This window comes from Bidens hawaiensis, unplaced genomic scaffold (assembly GCF_021521415.1).
Source record: "Bidens hawaiensis isolate Kalapana, Puna unplaced genomic scaffold, B.hawaiensis_p1.1 tig00020521_1, whole genome shotgun sequence".
NCBI classification, from domain to species: Eukaryota; Viridiplantae; Streptophyta; class Magnoliopsida; order Asterales; family Asteraceae; genus Bidens; species Bidens hawaiensis.
The window spans coordinates 178,887-191,237 of NW_027493138.1; the positions used below are offsets into that span (position 1 = coordinate 178,887).

General features: G+C 38.4%; 1 protein-coding gene across 1 annotated transcript; it reads left to right on the forward strand.

Annotated features, from left to right (window-relative positions):
• The first annotated feature begins 4,911 nt into the window (after nt 1-4,911).
• Nucleotides 4,912-6,072, forward strand: LOC143561002 (uncharacterized). The gene has a single exon (XM_077049168.1). It carries the CDS (start codon nt 4,912-4,914, stop codon nt 6,070-6,072), a length of 1,161 nt encoding a protein of 386 aa, XP_076905283.1.
• The last annotated feature ends 6,279 nt before the right edge of the window (nt 6,073-12,351 follow it).

Genomic DNA, 12,351 nt, shown 5'->3' on the forward strand with positions numbered 1-12,351 from the left:
AGGAATCCGATTGCTCGTGAAACCCTAACACGCACCAGGTACCACCACAGCCAATATTCGTTTCTGTTTGTATATTATTCTAAGTTTTGGCTATGTGTTAAACCCGCATGTTAAACCGTGAACAAATAAGAAAATAACCTTGCTTTAAATTTATCTAAACAATGTTAATAAACAGATTAATAAATCAGATTCAGAGCAATAGGAGAGTAAATTTCTGAATAAATTAGAAATTATAAACAAAAACCTTGTTTTTAAACAAAACGGGCCAAGAAACCGAACCTTAAAACTTCGTTTACATAATTACCGGAATCTGCAGAATCTTTAACTGGTCTGGAACCTTAAAAATCGCACGTCATGCAGTCCCAAAACCATGGCCAAAATAATGGCCATTCGGTTATTCGTTTAAAGTCAAACTAGTTCAAAAACCGAGCAAAAATGAGATTTGTAACTTCTGAACTGTTAGCACAGGTTGCAGAAGTTTAATAGTATTTGATTTTTGTCATTAAACGGAAAAATAACCAAACCCAAAAGCTAACAATAAAACCGTTCGGTAACTCGTTTAATAGATAAACTAGTTTGAAAACCGCACCAACAAGTGACCATCTTAACTTCTAAATTTTAACATAATTTCCAGAAGTTTAAAAACAGTAAAAATAAGCCCAATAAGCTGCACAAGTTCAGCCCCGGAAAGTAACATCAACCGTATATTAAAAACCGTTATAAAACCCGTATTGTATAACTCGTTTAACTAAGAAATAAGCCTGTAAACCTAAATAAGATTATGACATTATAGTACAGCTTTAAAAATGATATTTTGAAAAATAATAAGTTGGCCTAAATCAGTCTTCCGCGAAACCTCGCATTAAAAATCGAACTAGAAGCCAAACGGGCCGAAACCGAGTTCGTTAGCATTAATACAGCCAAGGTTATGTTTTTAAAACCTATGTAATGTAAAAAAAAACTTATTTTTATGTATCAAAACTTGTCTTAAGTGGTTTGGTGACCAAAAGTGGGTTTTCGTTTAAAAAGGGTATTTTTGGAACAAGGTATCAAGTTAAACCGTAACTTCCGAATATTATAAAACCGGACCTTTAAAACAGAAGCTTATAATTTTGAAAAGATAAATATAAGCTATGAAATGTTTAAGGGAAGTTGGATTTACAAAACAGGCCCGTTTACAAACTTTAAAGTATTGCTCGTTTAAAACCGAACGGGCCGGGTTTTAAGACTAAAACGTTTCAAAACTGTAAGACCCACATTTTTTTTCCAGAAAATTTTGTTTAAAATATTTAATATAAATGTATAAAAATATTTTAGGGAAAAAACAACACCTCTTTGGGGCAAGTTATGACATTTAACCGCTAGTTACGGCGAACCGACATAAACCGAACGGGCAGTTTCAAAACTACAATAATATGAACATTCTGAATATATTTTTTTTTACAGTAAGTATATTGTAATAAAGTCATAATTTTAGTGTTTACATATTTTCCTAAAATTTACCAAGTCTTAAATCCGGTTTTCACCAAAACGAATGCTAAACGAAAATACGGGAACTAAGTCCTTACATCACCAAACTTTCTGAAATCTCAGATCTGAAAATAATATGTTTTCATATAACCTAATATTCTGGAAAAATTGGAGTATTAATTATAAGGGAATTTTTTTACGAAAACCATATTTTAAATGCTTGCCGTTAAAAACCGACAACACCGATAACCACCTGTGTTGTTAACTTTGAAAACCCGAGGGCTGATGTTTCCAATCTGAAATGATCATGCTACTGATGTGAACAAATTATATAGTTCTGATGGTCATACGGTAACCCGCAACCGAACATAAGGCCCGAACTTTCTAAATATAGAAACTTTATTAAAACGTGGTCAAGTAAAACGAGGTTATTAACATAATTAGTAGTTGAACTAAATACTTAAACACAAATCATCAACATTATAACTTTTACAAGTGTAAACTTTCCATAAAAGGAAACTTTATCCACCAGGAACTTAAAACTTGGGCCAACGCTTAGAATTAAATACTCGTTTCACCATTGAATCTTTATTGAGGTTAAAACTAGTTGAGTTAAGTATTTATAATTCGTTATTTACCATAGGAACCACCACTTTCGGGAAGTCAGTCGTTGATTTACTTGGAGCATTCGGTGAGTCTCACGTCTAATCCTTTTTACTTAAATTTTGGGAACTAGTACATACTCCTAAACTTTTTATATGGTATGGAACTATCGGGGTGTTTTACTGCTAAATTTTGTCCCAACTTTTTACACAATCATTAGCTCGATGGGCCGGAGGCTTGTATGGGTAGTACTATTTGGGAGACCCCCACGCACAGTGACCCTATGTTAGGTAAACCACACTGAGATCTGGGGATCGTTGCGGCATATAACCTACGTGTTTGATTATTGCTTTTAGCAGGCCGATAGTCTGGGATGGTATAACTTCTAGTATGAGTTGGGGGATACTTATGCTTGTTGCAGGTTTGATTGTGGACTTGATATGTGATATACCATGATGTGTCAACTTTATTATTATATGTCTTAAACTCACGAGCTCACCAACATTATGTTGACGTATTTTAATATGTACTTTTCAGGTAACTTAGCCATTGGGGAAGGGAATGAGGTTACGCCTTAGTCGCCTTAGTGAACCGTAGAAGCCATGGTTTTCAAGAATAAAGTAATGTAGTCATGAAAGACTACATGATAAATAAAGATGTAATCGTTAGATGACATCCTAGACTAATTAATGGTGCTATGCATCTAAGAGAATTTATGGGTCATGGTTGACCCGTTTGCTGTAGTTGTATCTTTGAATTTGCAAACTCTTAGCATGTTATGAATTTCCTTTTAAGTTTATTTATTTTCCGCTGCTCATGGTTGATACCAGTCGGTCACGACTAGCCCCCCCCCCCCCGGGTCGGGTGTGACAGATTGGTATCAGAGCCAAAGGTTTTAGTGAATTAGGAACCCGTTAGGTACCTAAGACTTAACCAACTTGAGAAACCCGACCACGTGTTGGCATAGGAAACACCACCCTTAAGCAAACCTTACCCGAATGATTTAGAAAACCAAATCCTTGCTAGGAATTTAAGTAAGAAAGTGTGAACTAGCATCATGTTATATGCTTATGTGCTATTTGATTTAAATTGTTATACTTTGATTTTGTTTTCTTTTTATATTTTCCTTTTCGCGCGCTAAGTTTTTATTTCACAGAGATGGAAAACAATGGAAAGAACATTATCGACGGATCCACCCAGCCCACTACGCACCACAATTTTAACACCTTCTTCACGCCGCCAACTCACCCCGGTGCTGGATCATCCCGTCAAACAGGTGCTGGGAAGACACTAGAGGCATCGCCGCTCCATCGAATGCCTTACATCTTGTCCTCATCCGAGACTTAGCCGACCGAAGAGTCAAGTGGGAATAGTGCACCCACAAGAAGGAGCCGATCGCGAAGCCACTCACACCATTCAAGGGAGGTTCTAGCTGGACCAACAGGTGGACCACGACCCCGACTGGAAGCAAGAATATCGGTACAAACCGACACCACATTTCAACAAGAATGGAACCAGCTGCGGTCCTCGTTCCACATGGAGCCTTCAGTCCCGAGAGCACCAGCCACACAGGTACTCCCAGCAGGCATGCATATGCACGAGATGGCACCGAGGCGAAGTGTTCATATCGGGCACTCATTGCGATACGATGGTCCTCGCCAGATTGAGACGGGACGTGCGAGATTCTCTGGGTACGCCGACAGCCGAGACCCCTACTTCCAGTATTCAAGGGATATCTATACCGAGGAGCGTGGGAGAATGGCTATACGAGAGGTGGAAGCACTGCGTCACCGAGCTCAAGAAGCGGAAGAAGCTGTGGATAAGGCTACTGAGCGCTTGGAAGACTTGGCTTCGACAATAAGCCGCACAGGGAGGTTCCTTCGAGGGTTAAAGCAGAGGTTTGGGAAGCGTCATTGAGTGTGATGGAGTTCAGTTATGTTTGTTATTTGTTTTCATTTACCTTTTGTAATAGGCATCAAGTGATACCACTCTTGCCATGACACTATCTTTTATTTTCTTTACTTTCATGTTTAGGGCATCAAGCAAGTATGCTTTTGCCCTCATGACATTACATATTTCTATTTAATATATAGGCAGCAAGCGATTATGCTCTTGCCTAAGTTTTGGTCATTTATTTAATTGCATGGTTGAAAAAGTGTGTCGTGAATAAATGTTAAATTGTTGTATGTATAGAGATGTGCGTATTTGTATTGATGATTTAACTTGGTTCAACTATAGAAAAATGGTACGAGGGAGAGGTCGTGGACGTCCCCGCGGTGCAGGGGGTGGAGACCGAGCCGCCACATGGGGAGGTCGTGATTGCCCAACCGTTGAAACATCAGTTAACAACAATGACGAGGTCAATCAAAATGCTAACATTGAACAATTGATAGCTAAGGGTATCGCCAAAGCCATACCCAATATTGTGGCCCAACTGAATGCCAACAAAGGAGGAGGAAACGACAAGGATCAAAATAACAACGATAAGGATCAAAATAACAAAGACAAGGAAAGGCAAGATGATCGTGAGAAAACTTCTGAAAGGAAGGGTTGCACCTACAAGACCTTTATGGCATGCAAACCACCAGAATTTTATGGTACTAAAGGAGCTACTGGATCCATTAGGTGGCTTGAAGAGATGGAGTCCATACTAAACATTAGTGACTGCTTAGCCGCTGACAAGGCCAGATTTGCCACAATTTCATTCAAAAGAGGGGCATTAGCTTGGTGGAACATGTTAATAGGCACTAGAGGAGAAGATTCACTCACCCGCATGAGTTGGGGAGACTTTAAGAAGTTGGTGACTAAGAATTCTGCCCTGTGAACGAGATTGAGAAAATGGAAGTGGAGTTCCTTTCTCTGGAAATGAAAGGAACCGCGCACTTAGAGTACACTACTAGGTTTAAAGAACTCTCTAGGCTAGTACCGCACTTGGTGACCCCTGAGTCAAAAAGAATTGGGAGGTATATATGGGGCTTAAATCCCCAAATTAGGCCACCATTGAGGGCTTCCAAGCCTGCTACTTTTCAAGAGGCTGTCGAGACTGCTGCTGTGCTAACAGATGAGATTGCAAGAGGTTTTAATGGGTTGAAAAGGAAGTGGGATGATGTTAAGACTAAGAATGATCAAGGGAGTAGCTTTAAGAGGTTTGATACTGGGGCTAATAAGGGTAAGTTTGGAGGAAGTAATGGTAGAAGCTTTGGAAGTGGAGGGAAGATTTACCAAGGGAAGAAGCCGAGATGTAACAAGTGTCACACTCATCACTATGGCACATGTAAGAAGGCATGTAACAAATGTAACCGAGTGCACGATGGACTATGCAAACCCTCGACCTGCTACCGTTGCAAGAAAACGGGACATCTCGCAAGGGATTGTAAGGAACCACCCAAGTGTTATGAATGTGGAGAGCTTGGACACACCCGCCCCAACTGCACGAAACCCAAAAACCCTCAAGGGGCAAATGTTGGAAGGCCTGCTGGACGTGCCTTTGTGATAACAACAGAAGAGGCTCGTCAAGCACCAGACATGGTGACGGGTACGTTCCTACTAAATGACTTTTATGCTTCTGTATTGTTTGACACCGGCGCAACCAAAAGTTTCATTTCTATGACCTTTAGACCTATGATAGGATTAGATTCTTGTAAGTTGAATGACGGATATACGGTAGAATTAGCATATGGGAAAATATTGAAAGTAGGAGAAATGATTCAAGGATGTTCCTTACGTTTGCATAACCAAACATTTCCTATAGACCTCATGCCAATTAAATTAGGAGGTTTTGATGTAGTTGTAGGGATGGATTGGTTAGCAAAGAATAAGGCCGAAATTATTTGTGATAAAAAGTTGATAAGAATCCCATTGTCCGATAATAAGACACTTGTGATTTGCGGTGACAAGCCGAGGGAAACACCGAACCTTATCTCGTGCTTGAAAGCAAACCAATGTGTCCGAAAAGGATATGTCACCTATCTTGCCTATGTGTTAAAGGTGGAAAAATAAAGGCGAATTGAGGACGTACCGATTGTATCCGAGTATTCTGATGTATTCCCCGAGGATTTTCCTGGACTACCACCTCATCGACAAGTCGAATTTCGAATTGACTTATTGCCAGGAGCAGCCCCAGTTGCTAAAGCACCCTACCAATTAGCACCATCGGAGATGCAAGAGTTAGTGACACAATTGCAAAAGCTCATGGATAAAGGACTTGTTAAGCCAAGTTTCTCTCCTTGGGGAGCCCCCGTTCTATTTGTTAAAAAGAAGGATGGAACGCTTCAAATGTGCATTGACTATAGAGACTTGAACAAAGTGACAATCAAGAATCGGTACCCACTACCGAGAATTGATGACTTGTTCGATCAATTACAAGGGTCAAGTTACTTCTCAAAAATAGATCTAAGGTCGGGATATCATCAAATGAGAATCAAGGAGGATGATATACCAAAGACCGCATTTCGAACAAGGTATGGGTACTACGAGTTTTTAGTAATGCCATTTGGTTTAACCAATGCGCCCGCAGTATTTATGGACCTGATGAACCGTGTGTGCAAACCATACTTGGACAAGTTTGTGATAGTGTTTATTGATGACATACTGGTTTATTCAAAAAGTGAAAGAGAGCACGAGGAGTATTTGAGGTTAATTTTAGAACTTCTTAGAAATGAGAAACTCTATGCAAAGTTTTCAAAGTGTGAATTTTGGATGAGAGAAGTGCAATTTTTAGGACATGTCATGAATGAGATGGGAATTCAAGTAGACCCGTCAAAAATAGAAGCCATTAAGGAGTGGAAAGCACCTAAGACACCCACGGAAATTAGGCAATTTTTGGGATTAGCTGGATACTATAGGAGATTCATTGAGAATTTTTCCCGAATAGCTCAACCTTTAACCTCGTTAACCCAAAAGAAGACTAAGTTTGTATGGGGAGAGAAACAAGTCGAAGCATTCGAGACCTTAAAACAAAAACTATGTAGTGCACCGATCTTATCAATACCCGATGGAACGGAAGACTTCATAGCTTATTGTGATGCTTCACGACAAGGATTTGGATGCGTACTAATGCAAAAAAACAAGGTGATAGCCTACGCATCCCGACAATTGAAGTTGCACGAGAAAAACTATACGACCCACGACTTGGAACTTGGATCTGTTGTTTTCACACTCAAGATGTGGAGACATTATTTGTACGGAACAAAGTGTATCATATACATGGATCATAAGAGCCTACGACATATCTTCGACCAAAAGATGTTAAATATGCGACAAAGACGGTGGGCGGAGTTGTTGAACGACTATGATTGTGAAATTCAATATCATCCCGGGAAGGCAAACGTTGTTGCAGATGCCTTAAGTAGAAAGGAAAGAGTCAAACCTCTAAGAGTACGTGCTTTAAGAATAAGTGTTCAAACTAGCTTAATTTCCCAAATTAAGATTGCACAAGAAGAAGCACTTAAGGAAGAAAACCTTGTCAATGAAGAATTGACGAGAATGGAGAAACGGTTGGTAACCGCTAATGATGGAACAATGAGGTATGAGAATAGGATATGGGTACCATGTTTTGGTAATCTAAAGGAGGTGATCTTGGACGAAGCCCACAAGTCAAGATATTCAATTCACCCCGGAAGCGACAAGATGTACCACGGATTAAGGACAAATTATTGGTGGCCTGGAATGAAAAAGTCTATTGCGACCTATGTGAGAAAATGTTTAACTTGTTCCAAGGTTAAGGCGGAGTATCAGAAACCGTCTGGACCGTTGCAACAACCGGAAATTCCCGAATGGAAATGGGAACGAATCACAATGGACTTTGTGACGAAATTGCCAAGGACTGCAAGAGATCATGACTCGATTTGGGTAATAGTGAACCGACTAACAAAATCTGCACATTTCTTACCAATAAAGGAAAACTATAGTTTGGAGAGGTTGGCTAAATTGTACATGGATGAGATAGTCTCTCGCCATGGTGTACCAATTTCAATCATTTCGGATCGTGATAGTCGCTTTACCTCAAATTTCTGGAAATCTTTTCAGCAAGCTTTAGGTACGCGTCTAGACCTAAGCACTACTTACCACCCCTAAACCGATGGTCAAAGTGAGCGAACCATTCAAACATTGGAAGACATGTTGAGGGCATGCGTCTTAGATTTTGGAGGAAGTTGGGATACTCACTTACGGCTAGTGGAATTTTCATACAACAATAGCTATCACGCTAGCATTCAAGCAGCGCCATTCGAAGCCTTATATGGCCGTAAGTGTAGATCACCTGTGTGTTGGGCAGAAGTGGGAGATAGTCAATTGACAGGACCCGATATCATTCAAGAAACGACCGATAAAATTATCAAGATTAGGGAGAAGTTGAAAACGGCAATGGACCGGTACAAGAGCTATGCCGATGTTAGACGAAAGCCGTTAGAATTTGAAATTGGTGATATGGTTTTGTTAAAGGTGTCGCCTTGGAAAGGTGCTATCCGTTTTGGAAAGAAAGGTAAATTAAGCCCAAGATACATAGGACCATTTGAAGTGTTGGAAAGAATTGGTGCGATGGCATACCGTCTTAAATTGCCACTGGAACTGGGTAATATCCACGACACATTTCATGTTTCCAATTTAAGAAAATGCGTAGCCAACGAATCGTTCGTCATACCGCATGAGGAAATCAAACTTGATGAGAAGTTGAAATTCGTTGAAGAACCACTTGAAGTGGTGGATAGTCAAGTGAAGAAGCTTAGGAGACGTCAAATCCCGATAGTAAAAATTAGGTGGAATTCGAAGAGAGGACCCGAGTTTACATGGGAGGTGGAGGAAGATGCAAAACAAAAATACCACCATCTATTTTTGTACCAACGTAAAATTTACGAAGATGCATGTGTGATAGATGACCCTGAACCATAAAAGAATGTTGCATGATCTAAGCCCTTATGTCTAAAAAGGTAATTGTGTACTTAGATTGCAAATGTGATACGTGCTATGTGTTTACATGTTGAGATTAGCATCGTGTTAGTTAGTTAGCTAAGGAATGGAACCACTAGAGTATGAGAACCACACCTTAAGCAAATTTCGAGGAAGAAATTTCTTATAACCATGGGAGACTGTGACAACCCCAAATATAGGGCTAATTTTTTTTTAATATAGATACCGAACATAGTGTTGGTCGAACCGAACCGTATGTCGATAGGCTTGGCCAAATAAAAACAAAACGAACAAGCACTAGTTTAACCGAAACGAACCCGAGCCCAATAACTCAAAAGTTTTAAGAAACATTCCAAGAATTATTTAATCATACCGGTTATCCAAAACATATAACTCAAACACCAAACGACATTCTATGTTATGTCCGGTGACCGAATAAAATGAAACAAAAAACGATAAACGAGAATCGTGATTTGTAATACAATCACCTACAATATATTACCCATGATTTTTATACAAAGACTAGCCCCATTGTTAATTATCTAGAACATTTTATGTATAATAATAATAATAACAAAAGATATTATATACCAAAAATCAAAACAAATCTCCTGCAGCCCAATTAAATCTGCTAACCATCTCTGCCCCCATTCACGTTCCACCAATTCTCTTCCCCAATCAGAGCCTGTGCATGCCTTCAGTATCCAAGAAATTCTCTGATCAAATCTTTCCCTCTTCTCAATTTAAATCAATGTTATCATCTTTATTCTCACAACATCTTCAAGTAAACTATCTGTTATCTGCTTCTCTCTCTGACTCTCTGCTGAAGATTCTGAACCAGCCAAGAAACATCCATAATCTGGTAATCCAGTGTTCTATTATTATTCTATTCCGATTCTGAACCCATTCGATTGTTGCTAATATTCTGGTCGCTCACAGCATCCATATTCTTCCGTGTGTCTCGCTGTCTTGCTGGTGGAATCAGTCCAGAAGCAAGGAATCCGATTGCTCGTGAAACCCTAACACGCACCAGGTACCACCACAGCCAATATTCGTTTCTGTTTGTATATTATTCTAAGTTTTGGCTCTGTGTTAAACCCGCATGTTAAACCGTGAACAAATAAGAAAATAACCTTGCTTTAAATTTATCTAAACAATGTTAATAAACAGATTAATAAATCAGATTCAGAGCAATAGGAGAGTAAATTTCTGAATAAATTAGAAATTATAACAAAAACCTTGTTTTTAAACAAAACGGGCCAAGAAACCGAACCTTAAAACTTCGTTTACATAATTACCGAAATCGGCAGAATCTTTAACTGGTCTGGAACCTTAAAAATCGCGTGTCATGCAGTCCCAAACCATGGCCAAAATAATGGCCATTCGGTTATTCGTTTAAAGTCAAACTAGTTCAAAAACCGAGCAAAAATGCGGTTTGTAACTTCTGAACTGTTAGCACAGGTTCTAGAAGTTTAAAAGTATTTGATTTTTGTCATTAAACGGAAAAATAATCAAACCCAAAAGCTAACAATAAAACCGTTCGGTAACTCGTTTAATAGATAAACTAATTTGAAAGCCGCACCAACAAGTGACCATCTTAACTTCTAAATTTTAACATAATTTCAAGAAGTTTAAAAACAGTAAAAATAAGCCCAATAAGCTGCACAAGTTCAGCCCCGGAAAGTAACATCAACCGTATATTAAAAACTGTTATAAAACCCGTATTTTATAACTCGTTTAACTAAGAAATAAGCCCGTAAACCTAAATAAGATTATGACATTATAGTACAACTTTAAAAATGATATTTTGAAAAATAATAAGCTGGCCCAAATCTGTCTTCCGCGAAACCTCGCATTAAAAATCGAACTAGAAGACCAACGGGCCGAAACCGAGTTCGTTAGCATTAATACTGCCAAGGTTATGTTTTTAAAACCTATGTAATGTAAAAGCAACTTATTTTTATATATCAAAACTGGTCTTAAGTGGTTTGGTGACCAAAAGTGGGTTTTCGTTTAAAAAGGGTATTTTTGGAACAAGGTATCAAGTTAAACCGTAACTTCCGAATATTATAAAACCGGACCTTTAAAACAGAAGCTTATAATTTTAAAAAGATAAATATAAGCTATGAAATGTTTAAGGGAAGTTGGATTTACAAAACAGGCCCGTTTACAAACTTTAAAGTATTGCTCGTTTAAAACCGAACGGGCCGGGTTTTAAGACTTAAACGTTTCAAAACTGTAAGACCCACATTTTTTTTCCAGAAAATTTTGTTTAAAATATTTAATATAAATGTATAAAAATATTTTAGGGAAAAAACAACACCTCTTTGGGGCAAGATATGACATTTAACCGCTAGTTACGGCGAATCGACATATACCGAACGGGCAGTTTCAAAACTACAATAATATGAACATTTTGAATATTTTTTTTTACAATAAGTATATTGTAATAAAGTCATAATTTTAGTGTTTACATATTTTCCTAAAATTTACCAAGTCTTAAACCCGGTTTTCACCAAAACGAATGCTAAACGAAAATACGGGAACTAAGTCCTTACATCACCAAACTTTCTGAAATCTCAGATCTGAAAATAATATGTTTTCAAATACCCTAATATTCTGGAAAAATTGGAGTATTAATTATAAGGGAATTTGTTTACGAAAACCATATTTTAAAGGCTTGCCGTTAAAAACCGACAACACCGATAACCACCTGTGTTGTTAACTTTGAAAACCCGAGGGCTGATGTTTCCAATCAGAAATGATCATGCTACTGATGTGAACAAATTATATAGTTCTGATAGTCATACGGTAACCCGCAACCAAACATAAGGCCCGAACTTTCTAAATATAGAAACTTTATTAAAACGTGGTCAAGTAAAACGAGGTTATTAACATAATTAGTAGTTGGACTAAATACTTAAACACAAATCATCAACATTATAACTTATATAAGTGTAAACTTTCCATAAAAGGAAACTTTATCCACCGGGAACTTAACATTTGGGCCAACGCTTAGAATTAAATACTCGTTTCACCATTGAATCTTTATTGAGGTTAAAACTAGTTGAGTTAAGTATTTATAATTCGTTATTTACCATAGGAACCACCACTTTCGGGAAGTCAGTCGTTGATTTACTTGGAGCATTCGGTGAGTCTCGCGTGTAATCCCTTTTTACTTAAATTTTGGGAACTAGTACATACTCCTAAACTTTTTATATGGTATGGAACTATCGGGGTGTTTTACTGCTAAATTTTGTCCAAACTTTTTACACAATCATTAGCCCGAGGGGATGGGCCGGAGGCTTGTATGGGTAGTACTATTTGGGAGACCCCCACGCACAGTGACCCTATGTTGGGTAAACCACACTA